Below are 19,903 nucleotides of genomic sequence, written 5' to 3'. Positions count from 1 at the left end.
TTATTCGAGGATCACAGGGAGGTTTACAATATAAAAACACAAAATATACCATAGCAACAAAGAAAAACAAGAAACTCTCAACACGTAATTTAAAAGGCCTTAGATAATTTAATTAACCAAAGGCCTGGGCGAAGAGGAATATTTTTTCCTGGAGCCTAAAGATATGAGTTTTACACATTTCCACATCAGTGTTCATTATTTTAAAAGTCCTCATGAGAAGCATTTTAGTGTGCATTTCTCCTAACATACAAATTCTGTACACATTCTAATTTTGCAATTTTGCCTGATATGCACAGTATTATAGGCTATTCCCCCTAATATAATTTTAATTAGTATATTCATTTTAATGTACACTTTCCTCTAGTATACACATTCCGTACGTGTTATTTGCTCAGAGAACTTGATTCCAAAATTTGGAAGAGTACAAATTTATTTCACTTTGCGGGGGTTTTAATGCAAAACAAACCAAAAACTGACCTCACCCCTAGTTGGGTGTTCATGTTGGTCACCTGTGTTATCTGAGGGAATTATGTGTTTGTGTAGGTCTGCTTTTTCTGTTATGTACGTCATAGCTCTAGCCCTGCTAAAGTACTGCACAGCCAGGGGTGCTGTGAGACTCCTTGAGAATCCCATAGACTTGCCTTCTAGTCTATCGAGAGGCCTGAGTCAGCCCTGTTAATTCTTTAAGGAAAAATGCACAGCTATGTGACTCCATCTGAAAGTCAGATCCGACTGTCTGATCTTTGGCTTCACTTTGATTATGTATTTTGTTGTTACTTGCTTGTTGCAGGTACAGGCCAGGCAGCTGTGCTTTTGATGCAAAATTGAAAACAGGGTGCCTATTGGATAACTTTTGAAGCCAATGCCTGTAAAATTAATTGCCTCAATAAGTCCAACGAATCTTTGATCACTGAGGAGTAACAGGTTTAAGAAGCAAAACCCAACTTTGGTATAGCAAACAAACCCAAAATTCAGCATATAATATTCTGCCCATCTGTCATATAGGTGTGAGAACCTTGCATATAGATGGAATCAAACAGGCTTCACTTTAGTTTCTCTCTCCCCACTCCAAATAGTTTACATTCCCTGCCCTTCAGACAGTAAACAATGCAGATACTGTTGAAAAACCATAAAATGAAGATCCCTTTTCTTTGGAGGCTTTTGGAGTCACGGTTGAATCCCCTGCAAAACTCTTTGATTTACTTGCATGATTGAAAACAACTATTTTACAATGCTATGTGCTATTCCCAGGTGCCCATCATTGAGATCCCTGGCTATGGCAACCTTTCTGCTCCGTTGATCTGTGACGAGCTGAAAATCCAGAGTCAAAATGACAGAGAGAAACTTGCAGAAGCCAAGGAAAGATTATACCTAAAAGGATTTTATGAGGGAGTAAGTAAAAAATTAAGATTTTCTCAAGAGGGTGTGTGTGTTAGAGGAGTGATTTTTTTTTCTTTTTTGTGTGGAGATGTTTGTATGTCACCACTTCTGCTTTTTAAAATATAAGGGTGAAAAGGAATTCATCCCAACTCTGATTGCTTGGTGACTCAATAGATTTGAACACACCATTTTCTTTATTTACTTGTTTTCCCAACTTGTTTTGGACTCGCCTCAGCTAGGCAGTGCTCAGGGCGCTGGGAGGTGTAGTCCATCTGGAAGGGCACCAGGTTGGGAAAGCTAATTCACTTTATGGTTTGTTTCACTGAATGCAAGACTTGTCCTGTTCTCTTTTGGTCTCTATGTGTTCCTTTGGATACATAACTAATCTGTAACTGGTACAGTCATGCCTTGGATCCTGAACGCCTTGCGAGTCTAACGTTTTGACTCCCGAACGCCACAAACCTAGAAGTGAGTGTTCTGCTTTGCAAACATTCTTTGGAACCTGAACGTCCAGCATGACTTCTGCAGCTTCCAACTGGCTGCAGGAGCGTCCTGCAGCCAATCGGAAATCGCACCTTGGTTTCCGAATGTTTGGAACTCGAACGGACTTCTGGAATGGATTCCGTTCGACTTCTGAGGTACCACTGTATTTGGTATGTATGGACTGGCTAGGCTTCATTCATTTTAGGTGATTTTCAGACTTTGACCTGTTTGGATTGCCTTCTGTTGAATCGAAGGGAAGGCTGGATCCAGAAAACTTAGCGGAAGGGAAAAAAATCCTAGTGATTTGCAAACACAAGCACTAGCAAAAGATTCATGAGTACTATATAGATAGGTTTTATGGCAGTCCTCATGCTTACAAAAGTGTAAGTGCAACTACAGTGGTACCTCAGGTTACATATGCTTCAGGTTACATACGCTTCAGGTTACAGACTCCGCTAACCCAGAAATAGTACCTCGGGTTAAGAACTTTGCTTCAGGATGAAAACAGAAATCGTGCAGCCGCAGCAGGAGGCCCCATTAGCTAAAGTGGTGCTTCAGGTTAAGAACAGTTTCAGGTTAAGTACGGACCTCTGGAACGAATTAAGTACCGTATTTTTCACCCTATAGGACGCACTTTTTCCCCTCCAAAAATGAAGGGGAAATGTGTGTGCGTCCTATGGGGCGAATGCAGGCTTTCGCTGAAGCCTGGAGAGCAAGAGGGGTCGGTGCGCACCAATCCTTCTTGCTCTCCAGGCTTCAGGAAGCTCTCAGCAAGCCTTGGGAGCCCGGCGCGAAGTCACGCAGCTCTTCCATGGCTTGCAGATAGCAGCCTGTATCCCGAAGCCTGGGGCGGGCTGCACAGTGCGCCCTGGTCTTCGTGCAGATATCTGGCAGCCCCACAAGCTTCGGGGATAGCGGGGAGGTACAGCTCCACCATCCCGTTGTTCCCCGACCTGGTTTGGATTCCCCGACCTGGTTTTGGGGGGGGAAATAAAGGGAATTTTTTCCCCCTTTATTCCCCCCCCCCCCAAAAAAACCACCTAGGTGCGCCCTATGGGCCGGTGCGCCCTATGGGGCGAAAAATACAGTACTTAACCTGAGGTACCACTGTAAAGCATTTCTTTTAACTTTTCTCGTGCAGTGCTCTAGAGTTATGTGCGGCAAACACTTGTATGTGAGGAAAGATTATTTTCACATGAGGAGTGGCAGCTATATTTCAGGTAGTCAGCCTTTTAACCAGAGATGCCAACTCTGTAACCAAACCTCTTATGTCTGCAAGGCATGTGCTCTCCCACTGAAGCATAGCTGAACATTTTTTAAAATTCCTTTTACTTTTCCATAACAAAGTATGTCCAACACCTTTTGTCTTTGTATTAAAAGAGGCTAGATATTCAAGACTACTAGAGATTGATTTACCCAGGGGGGTTTCAATTGTCGTAAACAGATGTGTCTTCTTGAAGAGTAATGGCTTGCTTTCATCAGACATGTAAATTAGACATCCCTTTCTACATTTGAGTCTGTTCTTAGAGTAGCTTTGTCGGTTCACATTTAAGGCTATAAAACTAAACTTTGATTTACTCATGGGACAATTTATCAAGTGTGTGGGTTTTTTTAAAAAAAATTGCACAGGGGTATTTTAAAAATAAAAAAACTGAAATTCCCTGTTACAGGCAGCTTAATTGAAATTCTGTAGTCTTCTACTGCCTGTCCACACCTTGTCCCCTTCTTCTGTTGTTTCTTTGTGTCTGTTCTTGATTGCAGGCCTCTTGGGGTAAGGAACAGTTATATCTGTTATTTGTGAAGTGTTATGCACATATCAGAGGTGCTTTATGAATGAATGAATGAATGAATGAATGAATAAAATTTTGCTGCCATTTTGTGCATATATATATATATATATATATATCCTTTGATGTACTCTGTTTTAAAGAATTATTTCGCTTTTGAGGTCAGGAGATAAAATTTCTAGGATTAAAACCACTGATTCATTTACAATTATTGGATTTATGTGGGTTTCTTGCAGGCATCCTCTAGGAGGAAAAGGGATGGAGACCAGCTTCCTCACATATAAGCTGAACTTCTAAAGCAGTTTGTAATCTCTGCAATGACTTCCCTTTTCAGATAATGCTCGTGGAGGGATTCAAAGGCCAGAAGGTGCAGGATGTCAAGAAGCTTATTCAGAGGAAGATGGTAGACAATGTGTGTAGTGGTTTGTATTGTATTTTAAGATTATACAGTGGCTTCCACAACACAGTTTTTGCTTGCTTGTCTTTACAGAGCACAGCTTGATTTTTTGAAACACAATTGTAGCCACGTGAAACTAAGCAGCACTAAGTCAAGTGCTTTGGTTTTGTTGCAAAACAGAAATTATTATGCTTGACCTGTCAAATAGAAATAGCTGCTTTATTTAGATGGGTGCTTTGAATCCTGCAGAGCTTGCTGTATTTTTTAGTGAACTAATCCTTATCTGTTTGCTAAAGGCAAGATTTGTGGCTTTGAAAGTAACTGTTTAGGCATGTTGGAGAAGAGCGGACTGTGGTGTGGTGACATTTCTGTCCCTATAAAGTTTTGGAAAGGAAAGACCATGGGGGCAGGGAACTGATGGGGCGGAGGTCTTCCTTCCTGCAGCCCACTGGCCTATGTCAGCACAGAACTCCCCATTTCTACCCACCAAAAGTGCAGACGGGTGTAAAAGCCCCCAAACAGGGCGTTGGGCTGGCTTGGGATCCTTAGGCCTCTGAGCTACCCTCCACAGTTTCAGGCGTGATCTAGGCCCGATATCTGTGCCAGAGACATGCTGGCATAACCTGGAACAAGTTTTTGCCTACCCCCCTGCCTTCTGTCCCAGCTAGTGTGAGCAAAGGGGCTGGGGATGCTCTGTTGGTTCCACTGCTCCATCATGCCCCATTGTTGCTTCACTTGGGCTTTAGATTGCTCTGCAGTTTTAAATTCTTCCTATTGTACCATACAGTGGTTAAATCTGGTGTACTTGCACAGTTCTTTCACAAGAGGGCAGCTGAAGTATGGAGAATCATGACTTTTGTTCCATTGGCTTGATGCTGTCCATCTTTTTGAGATTTTCTTGATTGTGGAATTATTTTTATTGCATCAGTAAAGCGTTTGCTCTGGACAGTCCAGGTTGTAGAAAATAAAGCTCCATAATATAGTCATGTAATGACAATGAGTCACATTGTATAGACAAAGGAACACTCAGGCTTGGGTTGAAAGTCATGCACTTGGGACAATTGAGTTGCCACAGTTAGGTAGCTGCTTCCTTGAACTGCCTTGACTATTGCTGAGCATATTCCCACTCTTGTGTCACATAAATTAAATAAACTCTGTCCCTGTCTGCTCTTCCAACAGAACTGGTGAGCATAGGTTTGGATTATTAAATTGCTATTATTAGTTAAATGGAATTCAGGATAGTTGCGTGGCTAAAGCTACTTCCCTATTTCATAAATATTCCCTTTTTTTATCCCAGCATTGTAATCCCACCCTTTTCTTTATTTAGCATGAAGCAATGGTTTATATGGAGCCAGAGAAACAAGTCATATCTAGATCTGCAGATGAGTGTGTGGTGGCTCTTTGTGACCAATGGTGAGTTGGAGGGAAAGATGGAGCCAAGTTAGTTGCATCCCTCACCGCCCTTCATTCTAAGTCCTTTTGTCTCATTTTTAGGTACTTGGACTACGGTGAAGAAAACTGGAAGCGACAAACTTTTGAATGTTTGAAAAACCTTGAGACGTAAGTTGTGGGGGATAGGGGCAAGGTAGATGTGGGCTGACGTAAGCCCAGGAAGAGACAGCAAGGATTAATTATCTTGCTTTTTTCAGGTTTGGTGATGAGACACGAAGGAATTTTGAAGCCACTCTGGATTGGTTGCAAGAACATGCCTGTTCAAGGACATATGGATTAGGTAGGATAAAACTCTTCCTTGTTGTTTAATTGGGAACTCTTGGCTATTGGAGCAATTTAATATTCTAAATGTTTTTTAAAGCATATCTGCAACAGCTGATTCCCATAGAGACAACATACTCAGTAAGATTAACATCTGTGATGAGCTGAAATCAAGGCACACCTCACTTTTCCACGTAGAAGCATATTCTAGAGATTCATATAATTCCAATGAGGAGTATTGATTCAGAAGTAGCTTGGGATAGGGCTCCCAAGTGTCACTCCCTGAAAAACTCAAGCATGCTCCTTTCAGGTGTACCTCAATTTCTAAAACGTTGAGTGAGTCACAGTTTACCATACTAATGGCTGCTAACAGAGACAAGCTGATAAATATTGAGTTGTTTTAATATGAAATGTAAAAAGGCTCTTAAGCGGTTTTTTGTTGACAACTAAGGAATGTGCTGACTACAACACAAATAATTTATTTTGCTATATTTTTAGGCACACGTTTGCCTTGGGATGAGCAATGGTTGATCGAATCTCTCTCCGATTCCACTATCTACATGGCTTTCTATACGGTTGCTCATCTCCTCCAACAGGGTAATCTCCGGGGACAAGGACAGTCTCCATTAGGGATCAGGTGAGAAGAAAAGTTTCCCAGTGTTTTACATAATAAAATTATAGATAAATCCCTGCCATTATTATAGTGTCTTCATGTTGAGCCACACTGTGTACCAGGTGAAGAGTCTGCTATGAATTTGATTCTTTGCAGGACAACTGTAAACTGCCACATAGTTAGAAAAGGTGGTTATCAGAAACCACCCTGATTTTTAATGTTAGTTCTGTTTCCCCAGGAAATGAAAAAAGTGTCTGAAAAGAGAACCAGATGGCTAATCTTCTCCTTTCTGGCAATCTGTCTGCAATCATAAATAGTTGAGGTTAATTATCCTGTTAACTGCTTATGTAGTCCTCCACTATGCATTCAGTAGATATATCTTCAGATATGAAGGCTGTTATAGAACCTCTAGCAAAGGCATGGGGAACCTGTGGTCCTCCATATGTTGCTGGACCACAACTCCCATAGTCCTTGACTATTGGTTATGTTGGATGGGGATGATGAGATTTGGGAGTCCATCAACATCTGAAAGGCCACAGGTTCCCCATCCTTGTTCTATGATCAAAACTCTTTCTTCAGCAATTTTCTCAATACTAAATGGCCTGATTTGACCTTCCAGCATTATTGCTTCTCTTAAACTTAAGGTTAGTCTTCTGTGGCATACAGGATGAAGGATTATAGTTTTGTATTCAGTATAGAATGTTAATTAGCTCCTGTCTTCTTGCTTCAAAATGTCTCTTTCTAATGAGGTTACTGCTGTGGTCGATTATGCAGTGGTTACTGCTGTGGTCAATTGCACTTTTAAATTGGGGAGTTAACTAGATGAAGGTGGAGCATATCTTCTCTGGGTGAAGCCAGCTTTAGAAATGGAAATCCTAGCGATATTCCAGCACCCTCCTTCCTTTTTTAAACCTGAAGGTAACTGAAGACAGGAGGATTGGTTCAAATGAGAGCTATTTTTCATAGGAATAATCTTTTTAAGGCAGCGTAGTGTCTGGTGAGTCTTTCCTCTGAACTCTTAATTGGACTGCATAGCAGTTGTCTGGCTCGCTTTTTCTCTCATTAGAAAAAGCAGAATGAAATGAACAGAATTTTAGCTTCACAGGAGCACTGCCCTTTGCTCCCATTGCTCTAGTCAAAGTTTGTGGCTATCTAAGAAGTCATTATGCAAACCCTTCCATTGCATTTGATGTCTTAATTCAAATTTGCTGATTAAATTTCTAAAGGGAAATAGAAAATTGAGTTAAGGTTAATCCAAGCAACTTCTTTAATAACATTTTCAAAGAATGTGTGTACGGCTCAAGTCAAGACATAGGGTGGAATTCAGTGTGGTTCTATTGAATTTAGCATCTGCGAAAGCGTGTGAGCTTGCCAGACAGAACGATTCCCCCTAACCCCCATGTGCACTATTCTGGGGGTTGTCTTGAACTGCCCCAAGCCAATTTGGGGTGGCACATAGGGGGAGGAGACAGGGGAAAGCCCCTGAACAGGCAGAGGCTCTTGGAATCTTGCCCATAATGAGTCACCACTCAATCTGTATGTGACTCTTAATTCTGGACACAAGGAAATTTACACTTGTATACTTCTCTCTCTCTCTCTCTCTCTCTCTCTCTCTCTCACACACACACACACACACACACACACACCTGGATTTTTTGGGGGGGGGGATTTCATACCTGAAACTGGAAAAAAACAACATTTTCAAATATGGCTTTTAAAAAATAAATAAAACCAATAACTTTTATTATTAATGAAGTGCAAACCTGGAATGGTAACTGAGTGTTCCCACATGTGGGAACTCTATTCTTAATGGCAGATGTTGGCATCAGGTCTAGTGTGGCTGCAGCCCAGGTTCAAAATTTATTCTGTATTTTTATGCTTTGAACTACCCTGAGATATTCAGATGAAGGACGGTGTACATATTTAACAAATAAATAAAAATGAATAGGAGTCTTGGTTTGCAGGTAGTGCTTTGTCTCTACAGTCAACCCAATGTGCGCTATATTGATGGCACATTAATGAGATTTGTTACTAGTTGAAATGTTCACCCACTATTTCTAGTTTGTGGAGTCAAGGGGGTAATCTCTCTATTCTGATCCATACTCTAACTTGGCAGCATCTGTCTTAAACCCATCAATCAGCCTAGCTACATCTGGTTCATTTAGGAGCTTGATGACAAATGCTAAACTGTTTTTTTTTTTCTAGATTACAACCTTTAACTTGTTTTCTCCTGTCAGTATTGCTTTTAAAAAAAGAACGAGGACAGGAAAAATGTATTGTCATGGTAGTGCTGGTATGTGAAACCTGTGGTCCTCCAAGTGATGTGGACTCCAGCTCCCCTCAAGCCCGACCAAGGATGATGGGAGTTGTAGTCTAGAGACATCTGCATGGCCATAGCTTCCTCAGCCCTGTGGTGGTTCATGAATGTAGAAGGCTTATGTCACACTTTGTGTAACTGAGCAGCCTAGAAGAATGTAGACACAGAGCTTTGTATAGTGGTACCCTGGTTCTCAAACTTAATTCGTTCCGGAAGTCCATTCCAAAGCCAAAGCGTTCCAAAACCAAGGCACGCTTTCCCATAGAAAGTAATGCAGAACGGATTAATCCATTCCAGGCTTTTAGAAACAACCCCTAAAACAAGCAATTTAAAATGAATTTTGCTATCTAACGAGACCATTGATCCATAAAATGAAAGCAATAAACAATGTACTGCAGTCACGCAATCAATCAGTAGCTGAACTGGGTTCCACACAGTCAGAAAAGCAAAAAAAAAAAAAAAAAAAAAAAAAAAAAAAAAAAAAAGCTGCAAAAACATACAGACTTCAGCGTAACACTCAAAACAGAGGTGTAACACTCAAAACGTAGCATGTTCGGCTTCTGAAAAAAGTTCTCAAACCGGAACACTTCCGGGTTTGCAGTGTTTGGGTTCCAAGTTGTTTGAGTAACAAGCCGTTTGAGAACTAAGGTACCACTGTATACTTAGTTCTGTATGCACTGTAGTACCTTTACTTAGCAGCATAATAGATGCTTAACTGTCACTATTTCTCCCCTGCATAACTTTTGTTCTAATCTATGCAGGGCAAACCAGATGTCCAAAGAGGTTTGGGACTACATCTTCTTTAAGACAGCGCCATTCCCAGCAACAAAGATCCCCAAAGCAGCTTTGGATAAACTGAAGCAGGAGTTTGAGTATTGGTATCCAGTGGATCTGCGTGCTTCTGGCAAGGACCTTGTTCCGAATCACTTGTCATACTACCTTTATAATCATGTGGCCATGTGGCCGGATCAAAGGTTGGTTTGAAGTACTTTCAAATCTATTAAAAATATGCCTCTTTAGCTGCAGCCATACACACAGTCACAATCAGTCTTCATTGCAAACCTCTTTTGAGTTCATCCAAGGCCTGAAAGTGAATTGCTCCTGTACAGAGGAAGAGACATTTGCAAGTTCTGTGTGGAATTAAAACATGGCTATAACTTTATTAAACGGCTAATAGGCACCTGAGCCTTGATTTGATCATTCTCCCCTAGCTGGTTCTTATGTTCCATTGGTTCTGTTAACATTGTATTTCATTGACATATATGCATGCTGTATTTGCTGTTTGAACCTTAACACATTCATTGCATTTGAGCAAAGACATAGTGCATGTCCTGCATTTCTTTTCCCTTGAAGAATATTGTCATCCCTGTGGCTCTGCTTCTGGGCGGGCCTTTAAAAGTTTAAGAAAAATAAAAGAATCTTTTTCATGTATGTCTTCTAATGCAGAGAAAAATGGCCAGTATCTGTAAGAGCAAACGGGCATCTCCTCCTAAATTCAGAGAAGGTACTTTATTTGTTTATACTTTTGTGATGGTTAGGACTGACAGATCTCAACACTGAAAACCAGGCATAAATCTTTATTTGGGTAGAGTGAATGAGGGTTAGAATGAAATGAATATAAAAATGTCTACGTGTGAGTGTTGGTTTGTGTTGATTTCAGGGGAGTTCAGTTTTGTTATTGGTCTCATGGATAGCGCATTGCTTAACTTTTCTCATCAGACAGTGGGTAGATTTCCTGTAACCCGCCTCTGTTTGACATTCCTATCCCACAGATGTCTAAATCTACAGGCAACTTCCTCACTCTGTGCGAAGCTCTGGATAAGTTTTCAGCTGATGGTAAGAAGGCATATTAGCTTCTCATTGAAAAAAAAATCTGCTAAAACTGTTGGCCAGGTTATACTATAACCAGTGGCATAATAATCATCTTATGGTTTAAAATGGAGCACATAAATGTGTGTCAGAATAGACACACATTTGACCCAAACCACACCCATCTGTCCATCACATGACATCATATGACACTAGATGTGGGGCTGGTGAGCCTCAGCCAAATTGGAAAACAAGAATAGGGGGCACACTGGTTCTTCATTTTCAGCTACTAGTGTAAATTTTTAATTTAACCCTTTTTGTGTAAACCCAGAGCAATTGAAGAAGGCACCAAATTCAAAATGAGCCAAATTGCATCTGGAAAGAAAGAATCAGAAATGCAATTAGTGATATTTGGAGCTGTGGCTACAGAAGGAGTTTGAATTCAAGCTGGATTACAAACCATAGCAGGAATTGGAAGCACACTTAAGAGTGTGCTCTTGATTTTTCCTTTGAAATTGACTGCCCATTAATAAATTGACTGATTAATAGGTGCCCAGCTCCACCCACCTGTCAAAGTGGCAGGGCAGGGAGGAGCTTTTGATCTGGCCCGCCAGCTAGATCCAGTTCCTCACCCCTGCTGTCCATGGAAAACAGGAGCTCCAGCTGATCAACCTTTTCAGGTTGCACATTGGGAGGTCATGACAGGAAGGACATGCCAATGCACCAGAACTTAAAAACGTTTGTCAGTGCTATTCTTTAAGCATGTTCTTCCCCACTGAAAATCTTTCTAATATGTTGTGACCAAGCTATTCTTCCATATAGGAAAACTGTTGTAGTTGCCTTCTGAAATGTAATTTCAATGAAGAGTTGCAGTGATGCTGTCTATGATGTTTTTAGCAATGTTCTCAGATACTACTGTGGAAAAGTAGTTGGGAGTCAGGCTGTACTGTCCTTTTTACAGGGCACCTGATGTTCTAACACTGACTTGGTTTCCTTCTAGGCATGCGGCTGGCATTGGCTGATGCAGGTGATACTGTTGAAGATGCAAATTTTGTGGAAGCCATGGCAGATGCTGGCATCCTCCGTCTGTACAACTGGGTGGAGTGGGTGAAGGAAATACTTGCTAACTGGGACAGTTTGAGAAGTGGGCCTGCCACCACCTTCAACGACAGAGTTTTTGCCAGGTACCATGAACAAGACCAACTTTCTAGCTTAGAAAAAAAATGTGGATCCCCCAGGGCTGTTCTGTATAATCATGTTAAATCACAGATTCATGCATGTTGGCACTTCTCTTTTATTTTGATCTAACTATAACTTTCTCTGTTCTTCTCTTCCTCCATGCCCTGCCCAGTGAAATGAGTGCAGGCATCATGAAAACAGATCAAAACTATGAGAAGATGATGTTTAAGGAAGCTCTGAAAACAGGCTTTTTTGAATTTCAGGTAGGCTGTCCACTTTCTGTAGCACAGGATTTTAAAAGTTTGACACTTAAAATACATTTAAAGAATGCAATAACAGTTGGTGGTAAAGCAGTTGGTTTGAAATTTTGCTGCCTGCTAGAATAATAGTTTTACTTGGCTCTGCTCCTTCTGATCCTTTAGTGGGAGATGCCAGGGATTTAACATGCACACAATTCAGCACTAAACTAAGACCTCTCCCACAGTGGCCGGTCTGCTTTTGCTATGTTGTGCAGCACAGATTTAGCATTATGCTAGAAGGGTAGGTAGAAAGACATAAAATTCATATTCCTGTAGCCAGTAGTCTTTGTTAAGCATTATACTTCCACAGGATGTTATTTCCCTTCTGACAACCAGAGATTTACAGTCATTGGCAGGCAGTAAAGAGGGAGGGCCAATAATTAAAGAAAAAATTGTTTCCTTTATCTCTCTCTTCTTTTAGCAAACTTAATTTTAATCAGGGATGGATGGATCAGAAAATGTATTCCTGCTGCCATTAAAAAGCAGGATGTTTTTCACTTTAGTCCATAAGGTGTCAGCAACTCTCCAAAATATCTGCAGCAGCATATTGCTTTGCTTAATAATGAATTGCTCTGACTCCTTTACGCAGCTGACTTTCAGGAGTGTGGTTCGGCTGGCTGAACTATGTGCATAATAATCTATCATATTTATTGCCTCTTTTTTTCCTTACTACTTAATGGTAGCTTTTTATGTGGGCCATTCAGAATGATAGTGCCTAATATACAGTTACAGTTATCCTTGACTTTTATGTCTGTGCCGATAGATGTCTTTTTTAAGAGCCATAATAATGTAAAGCTATATAATGTCCCACTGGCAGAATTTCATTTGGTCCTAATCCCAGCAGGTTTTTTTTTAAAATAAAAAATATGGTCCTTTTAATAATCCATTATAGGATTATAAGTAGTTTATGTTTTAAGGACATATTAAAGCAAGGAGATTGGCTTTTATGCAATGCTTTTCCATGACAGTTAGACTGTTTTTATGGTGCTTGTGCTGGCTCTCTTTCAGGCAGCAAAAGACAAGTACCGTGAACTAGCTATCGAAGGAATGCACAGGGACTTGGTGCTCCAGTTTATCGAATCTCAGACTCTCCTGTTGGCTCCAGTCTGCCCTCATGTGTGTGAACATATTTGGGCATTGCTGGGCAAGGTATGGCTGTTTATTTATCGCTAGCGAACCGCTTTGCAGTCGTCACATGTTCCCTCTTTGTGATCATATCTCAGCTAAATATCAGCAGTTCTGCAAACCAAGCACAATCCATAGCCTTTGTATGGCCCTATTAGACTTCGTCATTATGTTGGAACAAGGAAGGTAAGAACTGTTCCTCTCTTCTAATCCCAGTGTCTGTTGTTAACTCAAATTTAAAGACTGACTCCATCATGAAAGCTTCCTGGCCTGTGCCTGGCCCTGTGGATGAAATCCTGATCCGTTCTTCCCAGTACCTCACAGAAGTAGCTCACGAACTCCGTCTGCGCCTCAAAAACTACATGGCACCAGCTAAAGGAAAGGTAAAGGCCTTTGTCCCGCACCCCCTGCCCCGGCTGTTCCTACACTGGATGGTTTTGAAGAATCATTCCGTCTGATGAGAAAGGCTTCCTTTTGTTTTCTAGAAAGGCAACAAAGAAGCACCCCAGAAACCATCCCACTGTACCATTTACGTGGCCAAGAACTACCCCCCGTGGCAGCACACTACATTGTCTGTTCTGCGCAAGCATTATCAGGTGATCATCCTACCTAAATGACCTCCCATTGCTTGCTTGCTTGTTGGCTTATTGAACGGTTTTCTATCCTGCCATTCTATCAGACTGTCTGCAACCGGCGTGGCAAACTCGGCCCTCCAGATGTTTTGGGACTACAGCTCCCATCATCCCTGACCACTGGTCCTGTTAGCTAGGGATGATGGGAGTTGTAGTCCCAAAACATCTGGAGGGCCGAGTTTACCTATGCCTGGTCTGCAAGGTGGCTTACATTCCAATAATAACTGTAGTAAACCCAGCAGAGCAATATAAGAAACAGTACACAGTAACAGTAGTTTGTTAAAGCCAGTAAGAAAGAAAACAAGAATGTTAGCTATCTCCCCATTTTACTTTATTATTTGCTTCTCTCGTCACTTTCTTCTCTCTGTCTCTCCTGAAAATAAAACTAACTTGGCATCAAGTTATTGAATCTAAGGGGGAAATAAGCGTTTCCAGTGTTTTAATAAGATTTTGCAGGTATTGCAGTTTGGTCGTAATGTCCTTTTTGGGTGCGTGATTATGTTTGCTGTATGACATCATTTCTAGTGATGTTTTGGAAATGGAGTTCATTTGAAAATGGGCTCAGCTTTGTTATCCTTAATCTTTTGCCAAATGCAAAGCTTAGTTAGCTGCTTATTTAAGTGCCTGTTCTGCTGCAGCACTACTGTCTGTGTTCAGACGAGTGTAACTTCCTTATTAGGCAAGGAGCTTTGAGCTCCACTCTAGTCTTTGGTGAGTATGATAATTCTCTGGCTTTGTAAGAAATATACTAGAGCACAATAAATTCTTCTGCCTTAAAACTTGCATAACACTAAGAAATCCGGCTTGAAAAGCTGCAGTCCCTGAATTCTTAAGCTTCTTGAACTGATCCTTTAACTCTTGTGGCACAAGAACAACAGCAGCACTCAAGCAGAACAGCTAAGTATCAGAGTTGATTTGTGGATTCACTGTGTCTTTTCAAACTGCAGTAATGTGGTTAAATTAATTTCCTTTTAATTAGGAACAAGCATGTCTTTGTAACTTGGTGTCCACTGCCATCAATCCATATTGAACAGAAAGAATATGGATCTTACTAACAAGGCAGAATGAATTGTACTTTCCCATTTACTTTGGGGCTCCTATCAATGAAGCTAAGTGTGAACTTAAAAAGTATGAGGAGAGGTTGGGACACTACTGCTGACAGCATGTAAGGTTTCTCTCTCCACCCCACCCTTCTTTATTCTTTTAATAACCCTGTGAGATAGGTTAGGGTCAGAGAAAATGATCTATGGCCACCCAGCAGCTTTGTGGCTCCATGGAACTTTGCCCAAGGGTTTCCCTGGTCCTAGTCCAATGCTCTAACCACGACACCACCCTGCAGTTCTTTGCATGTGGCAGATGAAAAAGGGAGGGCAGGTGAATGCAATGGTGTGAAAGTGGTGGCAGAGAAAGTGAGAGAAACAGATTCCTGAAATTCCTTTCTCCTGCAGTGGAAGCAGAGATATGTCCAAGCATGGATCCTAGCATACCTTAGGGCCTGCCAAGCCAAAAGAAGCCCATGTATTAGGGGCTATCAGGTTGCTCAATAAACCTGCCTCTCTCTTGATCCTGTTTTTATAGTTCTAGAAGCCAGTACAAACAAGAGGCTTACCGTGCTCTTTGTGGGCCGCGACACGACGGCACTGCTGTGTGCAGCGTGGTAGATTACAGCTTGTGAAGGACTGAGCTCATAGATTTTTCTAAATGATTTGGGCTGGGCATGATGTTTAGGGTGAAGCCACACATACAAAGAAAGACTTGCCAAATAAAGATTTGCACCTGTGTTGTTTTCTCTATTGATTAGAATAACTTTCTAAAAAGCAGTTTTTAAAAGGGAAGTTAGAAGGATGCTGGAGAGAAAAAAACTCTCCCCCACCTCCATGGGAATGCATCACAGTAGTAAGATCTTCAAGGAGGGAAAGTTTTAGGCATCTGGGGTAAACTTAAATGAAGGCTATATGTGCTTGCTACAAAAACGAGAACTGCCATGCAGTGGTTTAATTGGATTTTATTTTATTTTTTTAAAAAGGATCTCGTATGTGTTTTTTGTTGTAGACCAATGGAGGACAACTACCAGACAATAAAATAATTGCCACTGAACTCAGCTCCTTGACAGAACTGAAGAAATACATGAAAAGGGTTATGCCTTTTGTTGCTATGATCAAGGTCAGTCTTCCTGCAGCTTATGGGAGGGGGGTTATTGGTTTGTTTCTGTTTTTTGTTTTTATGTGTATTCTATCTTTTTAAAATCATGTTTTTATTTTGTATTTTTCTGTTGTGAACTGCCCTGAGATCTATGGATGAAGGGCAGTATATAAATTTAATAGTAGTAAAATTTCAAACCTTGAAAATTTGAATCAAAATGGGTCATGAAATTGATCACATTGGGTTGTGTCCAATTATGTTCCTTAACTCACAGCAGGCTCTTCATTCCAGGGGAGGGTTCTGCGAATAGAAAGGGGAGGCAATTTTAGCAAATTCTCTCTTTCCAAAGGGTGCCCCAGCCCTCTTGAGCATGTTTTGTGCGCAAGGAGTGCTGGGGTGTACAAAGGGAGGATGGTTTCAGGGGGAAAAATGCCTCCCTCTCCTGTTCATGGAAGCTGGAACAAAGAGCCTAGGACTTAAAAAAACATTTCATTGTTACCAGCTAAATTTGGAAGTAACTACTTTGGACTCCTGGTTATAGCAAAGACTTCCATTTTGTTCTATAGCTTGGGATCACAACTTGAATGCAGCAAGATTTCTCCTGAGAAAAGAAAAAGAGAGAGACATTAAGAAATACATTTGATAACTTGAGGAAAGCATGACTTAAAAAAAAGAGCTTATTGGCCACATTTAAAATTTCCTTCATTATCAGTTAGTCAGAGTAGTCTAAAATGCTAGCAGGATTTAACTGATGCACTTAAAACAACAATTGTTAAGTAATAATGACCCACATGGTCATTGCCCAAGCATTTTCTGAGCCTTGATATTGTGCTGATAATTGTTGCTGGCTGCAGTGGGTGTTGTTATATTGTTACTTTAGAACAGTCATGATGGTTTAATCCAATTGCTTTAATAGCTTTTTTGTAAACCACTGAAAAATTCTCTGACTAGAAGGTGGTGTATAGGTTTATGTAAATCAATAATGTAAATTCCTGTGGCCCATGGCTGTAGAACAAAATTAGAATGAGAAGATGCTTCACAGGGTGCTAAATTCACAGAAGTATAATTAACTAGATAGATAGATAGATAGATAGATAGTAGTGATCAAAAAGAAGAATGTGTCATGACTTTTAGAAAAGAGTGGTGGTTTTTTTTACTACTTAAATCGTAGCTCCAGTGGTACATTGGTTTCTCTCTCTCTCTCTCTCTCTCTCTCTCTCTGTGTGTGTGTGTGTGTGTGTGTGTGTGTGTGTTTGGAGGCACAGTTAGCCTTGCCGTGCTAAATAAATCCTAGGCACATTTTTTTTTTTTTCTGAAGCACCTAGCTTGCAGAACGACAGTAGAATGGGAAGACAGCTGTTGCTTATTCTCTTTATCAATGTGTGCTTTCTTTAGCCAAGGTAACAAATCCAGCACACTGTTCCAATTCAACAAAATTGCTTTCTCATGCACACCTTCCTGTCGAACACATCGGTAGTAGCAGAAAGAATACTCTGCATCCTTGATGTGGCAGTAATCTAACTCCAGCAGATTGTCCTCCGTATGCATTTCTGGAATTTTGCAAGAGCTGTAGCGTTTGGACTGAGATGAGATTATATGTGGAGGTTTCTATCTCAGCTGCCTCTGGCCTGCCAGGCCTTCCCATTTGACTCGCCCTGCAATTTTGGTCAAGCTTCACCCACCTGACATCTTATATGACATCAGGTGGGCAGGTAAAAAGAAGCTTCTGAAGTCCCAATAATCAGGGATGCTTCACAAGTGCTTCTTAAGACCTGCACACGTACTAGACTTCTGCAGTTCTGACAATCAGTTGCTTCAAAGCATAGTGCAGGACTCTTTGGCATTGTTATTGGACAACATACAGATCTGTGACTGCTCTTTGGGCTATTTCTTGGATAGTGTAGATCTTTGTTTCTTGCCAGACTAGATATTGTGTTTGTGGGGGCGGGGGGGTTGTGGGGGTGTCAGTTGCTCCACAGTTGCCCAAATCACAGAAGTGAGGAGGAGAGCAGTGATACATGCAGTAACCTCCAGATGTTCTCACATAGCTCATGAGCCACATTTTAGTGATGTTGCTTTTTGTGGCAACCTCTTTGTACAGTTGGCTCGCAGTCGGTGCATTCTGCCTGCACAGGGGACAAAAGATTCCATGGCCTGCAATTTGGCCTTCAAGCTCAGTCCTGTTGGACATCTTGGTGTAAAGGAATAGGATGGGAGCTTGCTGAATACACACAGCCTGGGTATGCAAGAAGACAAGATTGTTATATATGTTTCAAAATTTCTGAAATAAAACTGCTATTGTCATTTAAATGCTAAAGCTTTAGATTCTTTCCTGTTCAGAGGTGGGAACTCTATTTAATTAATTAAAAACTGTAAATTTTGCTAGGAGCTTTAGACCCATTTGCTGTAAGCAATGAATTTTTGTCAGATGTTTTCTGTCTTAGGCTTGCTCAGCTGCACTATTCAGGTTTCACAGAGATGACCCAATTTAAAATACATGCTTTCCATATTTTTGGCATCACAGGAGAATCTGGAGAAGAAAGGGCCACGTGTTCTTGATCTGGAGCTGGAGTTTGATGAACGGGCCGTACTCATGGAGAATATAGTTTACCTGACAAATTCCTTGGAGGTGAGCATTTGTCAAGGAGTTAATGGCTCAAGTCAAAAGAGCTTGAAGACACACTGAATGTCTATATATGTCTTTTTTGGTTTAAGGTTGCCCATGCACATTTAATTGTTAAGCTTGCAGAAGTTATTTATCAGTGGATTAGTTTACAAGTAGTGTGTGGGGTGGGAAGTCCCTAATAGAATTACATGATTACGTTGGTAATCACTTTTTATATCTGAGTCCAATCCTGCTTGATAGTTTGAGTGTTGGAAGTATTCAGTAAAAAAAGAACCTAAAGTTTTGTGGCACTTCAAAGATAACAAATTTATTATAGCATAAACCTGTACAGACGTATGCCATAATATTTTTGGGGGGTCTTTAAGGTGCCAAGAGGCTCTCCAGATTTTAGTGACCAAGAGCACCCTAAATTGGACTTCTATATTCAGTATCATTGACCTTCAATGGAAAGGAGAGCTTTTATCAAATGTAGCCAACTTCTCTCTCTCTCTCTCTCTCTCTCTCTCTCTCTCTCTCTCATCATCTTACTACTTTTTACATGAATAACGTTATTGTCCCCAGTTAGCTTGATTTTCTCTCAAGGTAAGAAGATGGTTTGGAAATTCTCGACCATTTTAGTGGAGAATTTATTCAAGATATATCCTCTAAACATGATCATCATCATCATCATTGAATGGATTTGTAGCCAACCTTTTAGGGTATATCTAACAGCATCTAGCTGTAAGTCAGAGCTGCTGTCAGTTGCTTGGAGATAAATTTATGTAATGGGAAGTGCCTGATTAGGGCCAGTTTTGGGCACAACTTGCTGTCAGCAGTATCTTTCTTTAGAATCTTCATTGCTACAAAGAAATACATGAATGTGCTTCAAGAGAATTAAATGTCGGCATACTCCTGTCATTGCTGTTCTATTACCCTCTGCACCACCAATGTTTTGAGCTTTCCCTCTTCTTCCTCCACAGCTGGAACATATAGAATTGAAGTTTTCTTCTGAGGGAGATGAGAAAATCAAAGAAGATTGTTGTCCTGGAAAACCATTCTGCACATTCAGAGTAGAAGTAAGTTTGCAAGTCTACTTCCTTCACTGATTTCTGAGACTTTATTTCCCACTTAACTACAGTGGTACCTCTAGTTACAAACTTAATTCGTTCCAGAGGTCCATTCTTAACCTGAAACTGTTCTTAACTAGAGGTGTGCTTTCACTAATGGGGCCTCTTGTTGCCACTGCGCCTCCGGCAAACAATTTCCGTTCTCATCCTGGGGCAAAGTTCTCAACTTGAGGTAACTCTTCCAGGTTAGTGGAGTTTGTAACCTGAGGCGTTTGTAACACGAGGTACCACTACTTTATTGTGCCCTGCATGAGGCATCGGAAGCTGTCCATTTATCTGAGAGAAATGTCTAAGA

The 19,903-nt window shown here is 40.9% G+C and overlaps 1 protein-coding gene across 2 annotated transcripts in view; it reads left to right on the top strand.

The window, feature by feature from the left end:
- The window catches only part of LARS1 (leucyl-tRNA synthetase 1), a 47,818-nt gene that overhangs the window by 16,668 nt on the left and 11,247 nt on the right, over nt 1–19,903 (top strand). For both annotated transcript variants that reach the window (XM_083427072.1, XM_083427071.1), the window contains exons 14-30: nt 1,252–1,392; nt 3,985–4,062; nt 5,375–5,460; nt 5,542–5,607; nt 5,697–5,779; nt 6,259–6,397; nt 9,452–9,664; nt 10,137–10,194; nt 10,463–10,526; nt 11,500–11,683; nt 11,851–11,941; nt 12,986–13,126; nt 13,345–13,485; nt 13,588–13,698; nt 15,787–15,897; nt 18,401–18,505; nt 19,462–19,557. In XM_083427072.1, the coding sequence (XP_083283198.1) occupies nt 1,252–1,392; nt 3,985–4,062; nt 5,375–5,460; nt 5,542–5,607; nt 5,697–5,779; nt 6,259–6,397; nt 9,452–9,664; nt 10,137–10,194; nt 10,463–10,526; nt 11,500–11,683; nt 11,851–11,941; nt 12,986–13,126; nt 13,345–13,485; nt 13,588–13,698; nt 15,787–15,897; nt 18,401–18,505; nt 19,462–19,557 (1,908 nt within the window). The remainder of the gene's footprint in view (nt 1–1,251; nt 1,393–3,984; nt 4,063–5,374; nt 5,461–5,541; nt 5,608–5,696; nt 5,780–6,258; nt 6,398–9,451; nt 9,665–10,136; nt 10,195–10,462; nt 10,527–11,499; nt 11,684–11,850; nt 11,942–12,985; nt 13,127–13,344; nt 13,486–13,587; nt 13,699–15,786; nt 15,898–18,400; nt 18,506–19,461; nt 19,558–19,903) is intronic.

The sequence above is a fragment of the Podarcis tiliguerta genome (assembly GCF_965153285.1).
Source record: "Podarcis tiliguerta genome assembly, chromosome: 2".
NCBI classification, from domain to species: Eukaryota; Metazoa; Chordata; class Lepidosauria; order Squamata; family Lacertidae; genus Podarcis; species Podarcis tiliguerta.
The sequence above is the reverse complement of the archived record's forward strand: the minus strand, read 5'-3'. Positions and strand labels throughout refer to the sequence as shown.